At 43.2% G+C, this 14276-nt stretch overlaps 1 protein-coding gene across 2 annotated transcripts in view; it reads right to left on the bottom strand.

Moving 5' to 3' along the window:
• Nucleotides 1-607: 607 nt before the first annotated feature.
• Nucleotides 608-14276, bottom strand: part of POGLUT1 (protein O-glucosyltransferase 1) — a 78245-nt gene continuing 64576 nt past the window's right edge. The window contains exons 7-11 of one of the 2 annotated variants that reach the window (XM_068099858.2): nt 11365-11464; nt 10888-10946; nt 8815-8982; nt 6222-6278; nt 608-879 (exon numbers count right to left, since the gene is read on the bottom strand). In XM_068099858.2, coding sequence (XP_067955959.2) covers nt 720-879; nt 6222-6278; nt 8815-8982; nt 10888-10946; nt 11365-11464 — 544 coding nt within the window. In that variant the 3' untranslated portion in view covers nt 608-719. The remainder of the gene's footprint in view (nt 880-6221; nt 6279-8814; nt 8983-10887; nt 10947-11364; nt 11465-14276) is intronic. The other variant, XM_068099859.2, reaches the window with a different exon arrangement.

The following is a 14276-nucleotide window of genomic DNA, read 5'->3' as shown; positions in this document are numbered from 1 at the left end:
AGTTGTTGTTGTATAGCCCCAGACAGTTCTCTCGAACAAGGCTGTGGCACAGAGACAGCCATGAGCGACCCAGAGATCCCGCACAGCCAGAATGGTGTACCCCTGCCTTCATGAGAGAGAGAGAGAGAGAGAGAGAGAGAGAGAGAGAGAGAGAGAGAGAGAGAGAGAGAGAGAGAGAGAGAGAGGACTGATCGGCACTCTGACCGTGACTGCGCTGCCCTGACAAATTCAGGCAGAAGGGAAGAATGGGGAAAATTTAGCCCCCGACTTGCGTTGGGAGGTACAACCACCACAAAGAGGCATCTCCAAAAGTTGTGCATCGTTAGTTGTTCTCAAGTCAGTAATCACGCTCGCCAAATCAGAAGCAACCAGGATTTAGTCTCGCATTGCTGATTACTGTGTGGGAAACTAAAATGAGAATATTGAAATTGACAAAAGCAAGTGAAAGCAGATTAGGGGAAAGAGAAAGAGGTTTGAGACAAGGTAGTAGGGGAGGGAAGGGAAGGCCATGTAAAGAGTGTGGGGAGGAAGGGGTGTATGCTGTAGGGAATTCAAAATTCTGCCATATTTGCATTCATAATAAATAGCCGCACATCAAACAATCACAAACAGAAAGGTTGCATTTATACAAAAATGTGTTTCAGACATCACAGTTCATCACAGTTTGTACAACAACCATTCAAGTGAGGACTCTCCCCACAACCATTCCCTAACTGCTCTTAAAGTTCAGATTTACTTCGAGCAGGACTCAGTATTTCATGGTAATCCTGTCTCCATACCGGCACATATGTTAGCAGTTTGGCATACTCTAACAAAAGGGTCTTCCAATAGCAAGCAACATCCTCCATGCGCAAGTGTTCGGTGATGAATTGGTGACCCCTGCAATGACAATATCAAATGGGCCACCTCTTAGTGAAGAATCTGAGGCCACTGGATACATCGCCATTCGAAGCTGTTGAATATGCATATGCAAAACATGGCAAAATGTTAACCCTCCACAACACATTTTTTTACATACATGTCCCCTCCTCCACAGTGTGTACATAACGTGCAACTCTCAGCGGTACAACCGCCCTCCCCCACCTCCTATCAAATGACGCTACCCACAGTAATGTGCTCCTTACGCAAGAAGAAGAAGAAGAAAAAGAAGAAGAAGTACTAGCTTGCAAGATTTCCTTTCAAAGCTTTAAATCACAAAATCTCCCATTGACTATGGTGGTGGTTCGTATGCAGCCTGTAGCTGCTTTTCTGGAGTCGCGGCTGTGTTGCTGATGCATTGCCCCTATTACCAGTCATCTGGTGCTCATTTTACCAACCTCAGAAGGAAGGCAGGCTGAGTCAACCCACCCGGTGTTATTTCAATGGCATGCCAGGGGCTCAAACTCAGGACCCTAAGATCTCACGCCAACCACCTTAACTGTTAAACCAACACCAGGCTTTTCCATTTGATGTGATGTCATGGGTTATGGTATAACAATTCACTTTGATAAACAATCAAGTTGGAGTTGTTGCTTTTTATCCACTGCACATCCTAACAGGATGATGTAAGAGGAAGCACGCTCACCTTTGAGCTGTCTCATCTGGGTTTGATTCCCAACCAGACCATAAACTATCAGATTGGTGTTTCACAGGCAGGGTGTTGCATCACAAAGTGTGTCATTCCTTGGATGGGTGTCAAGCTGGAGATCCATCTGATGTCATTGATTGGTGAAATTCCAAAGAAAAGCATGCTAGTTATTGCCGGCACCCAAGCCAAATTCGAAGTTCCTGACCTATCCTCCAGGGGAACACCGACACCACAACTGCATCCCCTCAAAATAGAGCAACCAGCAGTCTGGAGCTGGATGCGTTTAAAACCGATGCATTTAATTCCCTATATTTCTGCCATATGGTTTGACCGTGGCACCCTGTCACGATGATGGCCTCTTGGAAAAATGAGCTGTTCAGGTTATCTTGGGATAGGAGAGGAGTTTACGGACTGCATGGTCTTCCTTCATAGTGTCTTAATAAAGATGGGATGAAATGTTAAAAAAACAACCAACAAAAAACAACCTTGGCACATTTTCCTTTTTCACAACAGCCACGATATGGATAAGCCTTCTTCCTTTTCTACACCGTATGACGAATTATGATACAAGGCAAAGTAACAATGTAAATGTCCTGGCATTGTGAATACTAGCAGAGGACCTTCCCCATGGGTGATCTTGTTCCAAATGTGCAACACGTTCTTCTGACACGTCCCTTTATGTGGGCGGTGTATAGGCAACAGACCACTACCTCGGTCGCTCCCAAAAACAAAAATAACCCAGATTACATATATGAAGCAAAAACATGTGTACTGCTTTTGTGCATTTATTGTGGTTATACAACAATTATTATTCTCTGCCATGATCTTTCTTGGGAAAACCACATTTCCAAGCTGGCCTCCAAAGCCAGTCGCCGACTGGGCATCCTCCGTCGTGCGAAGTCCTTCCTTGGCACACCTGAGGTCCTCACCACATACAAGGCTTTCATCTGCAGCTCAATGGAATACTGTTCCCCCCTCTGGGCTGGTGCTCCTGCCTCACACCTAGCTCGGCTTCACGCTGTTGAAACCAAAGCTTTCAGAATTATTGGAATCTCCTGCGATGAAGTTAACTCCGAGGGCCTTTCACTCACTCACCGCAGGCAGGTTGGTGGTCTTTCTGTCTTCTACCGACTCCTCTCCGGCCTTGCTCCCCCAGCTCTCTCTGTGCTCTGTCTCCCCAATATTCCTTCAGGTCGCACAAGATCTGCCTGCAACCCTCTTATGGTTAAACTGCCAAAATCTAGGCTCTCTGCTCACCTTCTCTTTCATTCCCCTTTTCTCCCACCTCTGGAACAAACTCCCCCACTCCCCCACTCCCTTCAATCCCACTCCTCCCTCCAGGTCTTTAAAACAGCTGTTCACCACCATCTCTTACCTTCCCCCATCCAAAACCTTGATCTTTTCTACCCCTGCTAATTCACCCCAGATACACTTTTTTTTTTGGGAAATTCCAACTTCTTTCCTGGAAGTCCTTGCAGTGTTCATATGTTTTATACCTCTCCCACCTCCCCCCAAGCCCTCCCCATCCCACATTTCTCCCGATGTTTCAAATGTTGTGTTTGTGTCCTTCCAGCTCTCTCCCCATCTTGTCTACCGCTCCCCTTGTTTTTTGTGTTTTATGTGTCGGTTTCACTTTTTGTGCGATTAATGTTAGCTCTTTCACGAGCCTCGATCTTGTATACAAAAAAAAACAAAAAAACAACAACAGGCATTTAAAGGCCATTTTTCCTGCTAGAGCAGGGGTCAGCCTTGCGGGCCCCATGACAATCTTCTCCATTTTGCCCTATTTTCTGCATCTCTCCTTGTTAACCCCCTTGCCCGTATTTCTTCTTCCACCACCTTTAGCCAAGTCTTTCTCGGTCTTCCCCGTCCTCTACTTCCTTCTGCATTCATTTCCATCACTCTTCTCAACCAGTCACTTTCATCCTTCCTCAACACATGACCAAACCATCTCAACCTGTTTCTCTTCACAGCATCCATCACAGGCTCTATTCCCATCATCTTTCGCAATTCATCATTTGTCTTCTTCTTTCTCAACGATACTGCACACATCCACCAAACCATTTGCATTTCCACCCTTTCCAGCCTTCGTTGCTGCTCTACGTTCATTACCCACGTCTCGCTCCCATAAATCATAACACTTCTCATACATGCAGCAATTGCAGCATACACCTTTCCCTTCAGCTTCAACGACACTACCATCCTCGTGAGCACGCCACTCAGTTCCCGAAACTTCTTCCATGCACATCTCACTCTAGCAACCATCACCGAGTCTGATCCACCTTCTCCATTCAACATGTTTTCTCGGTAGCAAAATGTTTTCACACCTTCCAGCTTCACGCCGTCTCCAAGATCCAACTCAACATTTCCTCCATCTGCAGCTCCCTCTGTGCACACGTTACACTTGAATGTAGCTGCCACACTGGTTAATGACCCTCCCAAACCACTACATTTTTGATAAACCCACTCAGCGCACATTGTACATTGAATGGAGTTCACTCTGACACCCTTCCTGCACACAGCACACGGCCACTTCCCAGTTCTTTCCACCTCACCACATGCTTTACCACTTGCCATCACCTTCGTCTTTTCGATATTCACCTTCAGACCTTTTGCCTCCATACATTCCTTCCACTTGTTCATCTTCTCCTTCAGTCCATCCATACTCTCCGCAATCAACACCAGATCATCTGCATACAACAACTCCCACGGTAAACCCTCCTTTACATTCCGAGCCAGCACCTCCATCACAGCTACAAATAGTAGTGGACTTAGTACCGACCCCTGATGCACTCCCACCTTCACCTCAAACTCACCACTGTTCCCGTCCTTCGTCCTTACAGCTGTGCGCTCTCTCTCTCGTACATTGCCATCACTACAATGATCATCCATTCCTCCACTCCTAACTTCCTCAATGCCCATGTCACTACTGGTTGTGGTTATATAGCTCGGATAATTCCAATAGCTCCCCCCCAAAAGGAAGAAAATGCCAAGATGGGTGAAAAAAAAAATTGATGGAATCATGCAAAACTTGCACATGCACAACTTCAGTGTGCCCTCATTAATCCCTGGAAGTTTCAGCTTCCAAGGGCAAATACTCTAGGAGAGGTAGATGAAACATACAACATGCTTTCCCTCCATTATGTACAGACAACTGACACGACGTTTTGTTTCCCAGAATTAATTAATTAATAATCACTTTGTAAATTATGATTCAGGTTTTATCATGAAAAATGTTATTGACTTGTAATACATTGCTGCATGCTTATTACACCATCGAGTAACACAACAACCAAAATACTTCCAACAAGACATATAACAATCTCATTATGTACTCGCTGGAAATATAATTATTGCTTCATTAGGTTTCTGAACCGATGAACTAGTCATACAAAAGTTTCTTTTAAGATAAAATGTGGAAGCATGTCTGATTCCACACAAATCTCATCCATCCAGTGAGTCTGACAGTGCTACAATAAAGAACTGCCTTTGGGGAGGTGTTGAAGATTGTTATTACCCCACGTGTGTAGTGCAAAGTGGGGTTAAGCAATTGGTTCACTCTGTCTGTCAGTCAGTCCATGATCGAGGTAACACTTGATTTCAGTTGAATTTTATATATTGAACACCACAACACGAACCTGCAGATTAGCAGTAGCTTGACTCTGAATTTGACAAATAGTACGGAGTCTCGTCCCGTATGTGTATGCACACTCACGGTAAAGCAATTTCTTCAGTCTGTCTGTCTGGCAGTCAAACGAAATTGAAAATCATTCCAAACAGAAAGCTTACTGTTTTTGGGGACTTCATAAGGAACACAAACAACAGGCAAAAATAACTAACTTAACGTGTTAAATATGGTGGTGTAAAAGACGGTGCATCATTGGCGGTAAACTTCCGATACTATGGTTTGTTTTGTTGTTTTCCTAGAGCCTTTAAAACTTTAATTTTTATTTCAATTGAATTACTGTATACATTTTGAACACTGTAAACACAAATCTTCTTGTTTGCGTTTCCTAAAACATCCGTTTAGCAGTACTTTGGCAAAAATTGACGCTGTCTCGACCAATCAAATTTGCCGCTCGCACTCTGGTCGGGGAATATCGAGCTTCAGACAAAATGGCGGCGCCCAGCCTGAGATAACTTTGTCCAAAATATCTGTTTGATTAGTGCATATTTTTCTCAAAGATTGTTCCAAAATCGTCAGTTTCTCCGAGAAGATCCCACGGATCTTCCGTTGTCCCTGTTCTCTGCTGTTGTACTTGTGTGCTTCCCTCTCTCTCCCCATCTTGTCTCCCGCTCCCTTTATTATGTTTTGTGTGTCCGTTTGTCCTTTTTTGTGATTGATGTTAACTCTTACACGAGCCTTGATCTTGTATACAAAAAAAAATAAATTGGTAGGAGGTTCATAGTAGTTTTTATTTACTGCTGGATGTTTCGATACCACTGGATCACTGGGCTGATTAATTGAATTGGTGTCATCTCATGTTAAATGTGAATCCATGCAAAAAATCCGACTTGATGGAGGGCCCGTGTTCAAGTTCAAATATCATGAGAATTTCGCCCAAAGCGAACGGCCGGTATGCCCTGGCTGGAATAAAGCGTTTTCAGTCCATAACATTGTGAACAATCTCCAGCAAGAAAAAACAAAACTTACCGTTTTCTTATTTCCTGAGCAACAGCATCATTTTCCTTAACAAAATCCAGAAGTTTGCTGTAAAAGATGTTTTTGAAGGAAACAATATCAAACCAAAATTAACTTCTGCAGTTTGTACACAAAATAAATACATAAATACTTATAAACCTAACACATGAAATGTGTCACTTAGAAACCAAGTTACCGGCAATGTACGTTTCTAATTTGCCCGGTTAGTGATTACAACAACAACAACAGGCATTTTAAGGCCATTTTCCCTGCAAGAGCGGGGGTTAGCCTTGCGGTCCCCATGACAATCTTCTCCATTTTGCCCTATTTTCTGCATCTCCCCTTGTTAACCCCCTTGCCCGCATTTCTTCTTCCACCATCTTTAGCCAAGTCTTTCTCGGTCTTCCCCGTCCTCTACATCCTTCTACATTCATTTCCATCACTCTTCTCAACCAGTCACTTTCATCCTTCCTCAACACATGACCAAACCATCTCAACCTGTTCCTCTTCACAGCATCAATCACAGGCTCTATTCCCATCATCTTTTGCAAATCATCATTTGTCTTCCTCTCTCTCAACGATACTCCGCATATCCACCGAACCATTCGCATTTCCACCCTTTCCAGCCTTCTTTGCTGCTCTACGTTCATTACCCATGTCTCGCTCCCATAAATCATAACACTTCTCACACATGCAGCATACACCTTTCCCTTCAGCTTCAACGACACTCCCCTCCTCGTCAGCACACCACTCAGATCCCGAAACTTCTTCCATGCACACCTCACTCTTGCAACCGTTGCCGAGTCTGATCCACCTTCTCCATTCAGCATGTCTCCTAGGTAACAAAATGTTTTCACACCTTCCAGCTTCACGCCGTCTCCAAGATCCAAGCCCGGTTAGTGATTGATGTACCAATATTGCATATCGATGAAATAAGTAACTTTTCTGAGGTTACATTTTAAAATATGTCCATAAAGGAAGTCCTCGTTAGCCCTGTGTTAGTGTGGCAGGCATTTGGACATGGCTAGTAACATGCAAAAGGGGTTTGAGATATCCCGGCACACTAACAGAGGGTTAAGTATCTTGTGTGTGGTAATGTGTAAGACCTTTATAATTTCAGACTGAAGAACTAGTCACGCTCGTGACGGCTAGTATCGATCTGCATCACAACGGCCAGGTGGAACAATGGATGAAATAACAGGATGTTAAAGGAGGTATGTTAACCGCCAGGGGAAACAAGAAGAAGCTGACATTTTGGGTATTAACCCTTCGTCGGAACAAAAGAAGAGCTCAACAATTCCCTATACACAAGGTGCACACAGCTGCTAAAGTAACACGAAAGTTTTCTGTAAGTATGTGGGTGGTTCGTCACAGAATATTGATTTAAGGTGACACGATTAGTCAACTTCCTTGATTGAGATTTTCTTCAGCTTTGTGAATTATTAAATAAACTGTTTCGATGCATCATTATCAGATGCTGAGTGGAAGCCTTTTCTTTTGTGGTCAGTCACTTTGTAAGCAACCAATCTTTCCAATTTCAGCCAGACTGTGGAATCAGTCTGTTTGTTAAGCAGTATATAAATGAAGCGATTTATAAGGGATTAGCTTTGAATTGTTGTTGATTACCTCCGCCATTATGAAGATCCGGATTCGGATCCGGCTACTAGAATTTCACTAAGTGATTCTTCACCATTGGGAGATGGGGCTAAAACCAACATATAGCAGGATATCTCAAAACGTTATATATGGATTTGGATGAAACTTGGTGGACAGGTTGGGTGTGCGACAAGGACTAATCGATTCGATTTTGGTGAAAATCTGAATATGGATTCGGATATGAGAATTATTTAATTTTAAAAGTGATTCTTCACCATTGAGAGATGGGGCTAAAACCAACATATAGCAGGATATCTCAAAACGTTATAGAAGGATTTGGACGAAACTTGGTGGACAGGTTGTGTGTGTGACAAGGAAGAATCGATTCAATTTCGGTGAAGATCTGGATCCGGATCCGGCTAGTATAATTTTAAAAGTGATTCTTCACCATTGTGAGTTAGGGCCAAAAACGATATAGAGCAGGGTATCTCAAAAGGTTATGGACGGATGATTTTGATTAAATGTGATTCTGTATTGTGATTTTCTGGTCTACTCTAGGATACAAAACGTAAACTGTTCACCTGGCGGAGGTATGCTCTCTACTGAGTGCCGTTCTAGTTTCGAGATGTTTTCACTAAAATAACACAAATCAAATGTCACAAGAGATTTAAAAAGAAGGAAACATAAAAATGAGGGCGGCGGCACAATATGGTACGAAGCCACAAATGGTGGATGATAACATTATCCCGCTTAGAAGTTTGAAACGTTACTTAATTCACAAAGATGACATTTCCAACAATGGCCATTTTTTCATACAAACCATTTTCAATAGAAATTTGCCTTAACCAAGCACCCATGTGCTGGATGCAGCTACCTCACTATATTAAAGTGAATTAAAAAAAGGAAAACCCTCAAAGCCACAGGGGAAGTTCTGCTTCCTTATGCCAGATACGAAGCTGCCTTATGAAGAAGATATCTAAGAGGAAGCTGCAGGGCGGCCGTAGCATACCGCACGTCAGAGAGATCCTGAGTGACTGGTACGTAGTGCACCCACGGGTGCAGTTGTGGGTAGAAAAACTCCAGCCATTCATCCCCAACATGAAAAACGAGCGAGTTGCAGAGGAAGAGGTGCTTGAGTCGGAAGCTTGCCGCTACACCACGGAAATTGAAAAGATATCTAGAGATGGACGAAAAAGAAACAATACATGAAAAGTGTGTATGTGAGCATTTATGGAAAAAATTCAAGCTGATTTTCTTGCACATTTAGCCCCTTATTATCTCTAATAATAATCCCAATTCACATGCAAAGATATTTCATCCTCAACTTATGTGATACATTCACCAAAAGGCCTTCATGTGTAGCTCAATGGAGTACTGCTCTCCCCTAAGGGCTGGCACTCCAGTATATCTGTCTCTCTTGGATTCTGTGAAATCTAAGGATCTCAACATCATTGGCATCTCACGCAATGAAGCCAACGTACAAGGTCTGTTGTTCTCACACTGAAGACAGGTCGGTGTTATCTCTGTTTTACTTTTAATCATATCCTCTTATCTGACTGCATCAGCTCTTTCAGCACTCTGACTCCCCTCATGAACTCGAAGATGCATGAATTCTCCTCATCACCCCCTGCAGATTGAACATCCAAAAAGCAGGCTAACTGCACACCTCAACGCTTTTATTGCGGCCGTTTGTTTGTCTGCATGTCTGTCCGCACATAATGTGCTAACGAAGGCCACAAACGCCACCTGGTTATATTAATCCAACTGATTGTGGAACCATCTTCCTGAGGCTGTACAATCCACTTTACCCTGCAGGGCTTCAAGCAGGTGGTGAACCACCATCTGTCATCACCCATCCCGACTCATGATCCTTTCTACCCCCATTAACCATATGTAACCCTATGAACCAAATAAAAATCATTACATTGATATATGTGGGAAAATTACATGCCCAGACCAGGAATCGAACCCAGGTCCTCTGGAAAACCGTACCAGTACTCCGCCATCTGAGCTATCTGGGCGACCCTGACTGAGCATGCAATTTTCCCACACATGTGATTGCCACTCTCTTTCCGTCAATGCTTCCGGGGCATTCGCTACCAATCAAAGGAGCACCAACGGCCTGACAATGAGAGGGTCTCCCTCTAATTGGGGGGGGGGGGGTGGGGGGGGTGGGGGGGACAAATCCATGTCCTCTATTATAAACGCCACTGTGGGCGAAGTGAAGCAATTAGATTAATGAACAGGATTAAGTAATGAAATTGATATATGTGCGAAAATAACATGCCCAGACCAGGAATTGAACCCAGGTCTTCTGGAACCCTAAAGTAACCCAAACAACTCGGTTCCATGCTCAGTCAGGGTCGCCCAGATAGCTCAGATGGCAGAGCACTGGTACGGTTCCATGCTCAGCCAGGGTCGCCCAGATAGCTCAGATGGCAGAGCACTGGTACGGTTTTCCAGAGGACCTGGGTTCGATTCCTGGTCTGGGAGCATAATTTCCCACATATATCAATGTAATTATTTAATCCTGTTCATTAGTCTAAATAAAAATCAGGTATGAGAGAAATATTTTATATTAAATGAGTTCCAAATTATATCTCATCAGTTGACTGATCATACAATTATTTTACAAGCAAAGATGGTCCAATTATAAGGTCTGATTGCTTCAAAACGCACAAAGTTTCGACTGATGATGTCACAATAAAAACAAAATCTAAACTGAGTTGGATTGACATCCCTCGTCGACCATTACACACATCCTCATGCAGGTGAAACATTATGCAAAACGTATTACTGTCCCAGAAAACAAACTAAGAACAGAATATTGTCAACCAGGGAAAAGTCGCATGGTCACATGCCATACGTCATGTCTTCCATGTTACATCCTATTGAACGTTATTATGTCTTCTCCTATCCTCCAAAGTTGTTTTGGCTGTTTTGTCATCACTTTGAATTGATCAGGAGATGATGAATCCAATTCCTCATGTCAATTTTTCTTTGTTCATTAATCTTTACTTTGTATGTATAAAATACCATGAGTACTCTATTTGTGTAAAATAAATGAAAAAGGTTAACTCACTTAAACTTACAGTGGTCCACAAGGGACACCTCTTCAGCAGGCGGTCTTCCTAATGTGTCCTGTAGAAATATGGAATGAGTCTTCAAAATGCAAATCTCAAAGAGAAAAATACAAGCCTAAAGGCCTAATCTACTAAATTGGCATTACCGCCAGAAATGGTGACATCATCACATTTGTGAAAACATCTTGGTTTTTGGAAATATTCCTTTTAAATTTCAGAATCAGATCATTTGGGTTCATGCTAAGCATCACCGGGTTTCATGGCGACCAGTGTATGTCACACACTGTACCCATAGGAATTCAAATGAAGAAGCGATCCATTTTTGTGGCTAAAGTACATCACCATTTCCACGTGTGTTGAAACACCACCACATGCCCGATGCAAAATGTCAAAACAAGGCTGGATATGAAGTGGTATAGGAAACTAAAATGGCAATCCACATTGGAATGTTTACATACTGTGGTGTATACAAGCACCTTTACCGACTTCCATGCCTGGTTCTTCGTGTAAGCGGCGTCTATTAAAGATGGTTCGCTCCTTGAAAGCAGAATCAGTGGATCTCTTTCAGGACTTGTTCTAAAAAGGGCAAACATCTCGTAATCATTTCGGTCTCATATCTTATGGCGAGAGAGTATTACAAGAAAAGTTTTTTTTCATGCAAATTATCGCTTCAACTAAAACTTGTATACAGTACGAAGAAGAAGAAGAACCATCTGTGGAGGCCATTTTTCCCCGCAGAGCAGGTGATTGGCCTTTTTCGGGCACCGTGTTCCCCTTTTTGAAGCAATGTTTTATGGCCGGATACCCTTCCTGCCACCAACCCTGTTATTCACCCCTTGAGACACACAGGGAATTACCAGTGAACTGGTACTCAATTTGCCGACCTCAGAAGGATGACAGGCCGAGTCAACCCCCCTGGCGTTAATTCAGCGATCGACCAGGATTCGAACCCAGGATCCTAGGATCCCAAGCCGGCACCCTAACCGCAAAGCCAACACCAGGCTATAAAAAACTTGCATACAGAACATTAAAATATTTTTTTATATTCTTTACAGGATCGTAGTTGAGCTGCAACACACACATCGCACACACATGCACATGCAGACGAATAAATGAAACACAACACAGGACTGTTAGACGAGACAAACACACACTGGTATTAGGGGAAGTGCCGTCACTTCTTGGAGCACTCTGGGTACCAGCGACGCCACAACAATGGCGCCGCCTGTCTCACTGCACTCAGCGGAGCATATCCAAACGAGTTTCCTCCTCCGCATGGATGCAAACCTAATGGAGATTGTCTGTGCTTTTTAACCTTTTCAATGCTGAACGTCAAGCAAAGAAGCAGCATGCAACATTTATAAAGTCTTTGGTATGACTAGGCCGTGATTTCAAGCCCTGACCTTCCAGACTCGGAGCGCTATAATCATTACACCATCGGGTGTGGTTCAGCGAGCATTGAGCAAATATCAAAATTAACTCTTTGATAAGAAAGGATCAACAATTATAAGGCCGAGCAAAGAACCTTATGGATGGGTTAATGCCCAAGGAATTATGGACTAAACGACTTATAATAGTGGGAGTGGTGCTATACAAGACCTCTTTTCATAGAGAATTGGGCTGCTACCTGACACCTCCCCCACCACCAGAGCACTGTTACGGTTCACCAGAGGACCTGGGTTCGATTCCTGGTCTGGGCGTGTAATTTTCCCACATATGTCAATTATTTTGAACTTGTTCAGGGTACTGGCGATTACTTAACTACTACTCGTGGAAGACGCCATGTGATCTTTAACATCCACCAGCTAATGCTAGCAGATAGGACAGCCAGCTTAACGTCTATCCAAGAGATAGCGCATTCATGTATGCAATGCCTATGAAACACCAATCAGACAGTCTTTAGTTAGGCTGAGATTTGAACGCTGATTTGACAGTTCAAAGGTAAGCGTGTAACCTCTGCAGCATCCCGTCGGACATATGACCAGGAAAAGTTGTAACACTAGAAGGGTACTCGGTAGAGCGCAAACCTCCACCAGGCTGAACAGTTTATGTTTTCTATCCCACTGATAGGCCGGATCTGCATCCGGACCTAAACCAATATCTAATCGGCCTGTGCTTGTCACCTACTCAACCCATCCACACTATTTTCAGATATCGTGCTATGTATCATTTTTGGCCCCATCTCTCAATGTTGAAGAATCATTTCAGAAATTTTTTGTATCCGGATCTGAATCTTCACCAAAATCGAATCAATTCGTCCTTGTCACACACCCAACCTGTCCACCAAGTTTCGTCCAAATCTGTCCATACCTTTTCTGAGATATGTTGCTCACAGGCAGACAAATAGACAGACAGGAGTGAAAACGTAGCCTCAGTCCACCTTGGCGGAGGTAATTATATCCTAAACGAAATAAAACAAAATGGAAGCTTTGCGGGAAAGCAAAAGTTTTACCATTTTTGGGACAAACAGAAATACTTGTTTCTTCAGGGTTCGGAAGGTCGGCAAACAACTGCCAATATTTTTCCACAGGTAGGGGTTTTGCTGGCATAGTGACGTTAATAAAATAAAATAATGAATAACTAGACCGGCACTCTTCGATGTTGCGACATCGGCTGATATGTCACTAGACACATTATTACATTATACATACGTTTACCAAGTCATCACATTTTTACCTGATGTGACATTTAACCTTTGAGGCCAAAATCTAATGAGTTCGTCTTTGCATCATAATATATATTTATACCAAATTTGGTCAAAATCCCACGACTGGTTCAGAAGTTAGCCCAGTATCAAAATTTTTACCAAACAGGACCCCTGCCCTTGACCTCTTGACCCCACCATCTAATCCGTTTATCTTTACATCATTATACATACCTGTACCAAGTTTGATGTCGTTCCGTTCAGCCGTTCCTAAGTTATCACGGTACCAAAAGTTATTTCTACCCCCGTTAATTCACCCCAATTCCACTTTTTTGAAATACCAACTTCTTTCCTGGAAGTCCTAGCAGTGTCCATGTTTTTTTTTTTAACCTCTCCCACCCCCCCTCCCCCCCCCCCACCCTTCCCATGCTTCCTCCCCCCAAAGCCCTCTCCCTCCCACAGATCTCCCGATGTCCCTGTTCTCCGTCGTTGTACTTGTGTGCTTCCCTCTCTCTCCCCATCTCGTCTCCCGCTCCCTTTATTGTACGTTTGTGTGTCGGTTTTTTTTTTTTGTGATTAATGTTATCTCTTACACGAGCCTCCATGTTGTATACAAAAAAAAGAAAAAAAACTATTGCAGACTCTAACCTTTGACCTCTTGATGCCGAAATCTAATCAGCTCATCTTTGCATCAAAATATATAATTATATCAAGTTTGGTCAAAATCCCATCACTGGTTCACAA

Source organism: Myxine glutinosa, chromosome 4 (genome assembly GCF_964187855.1).
Source record: "Myxine glutinosa chromosome 4, kmMyxGlut1.1, whole genome shotgun sequence".
Lineage (NCBI taxonomy): Eukaryota > Metazoa > Chordata > Myxini > Myxiniformes > Myxinidae > Myxine > Myxine glutinosa.
The sequence above is the reverse complement of the archived record's forward strand: the minus strand, read 5'-3'. Positions and strand labels throughout refer to the sequence as shown.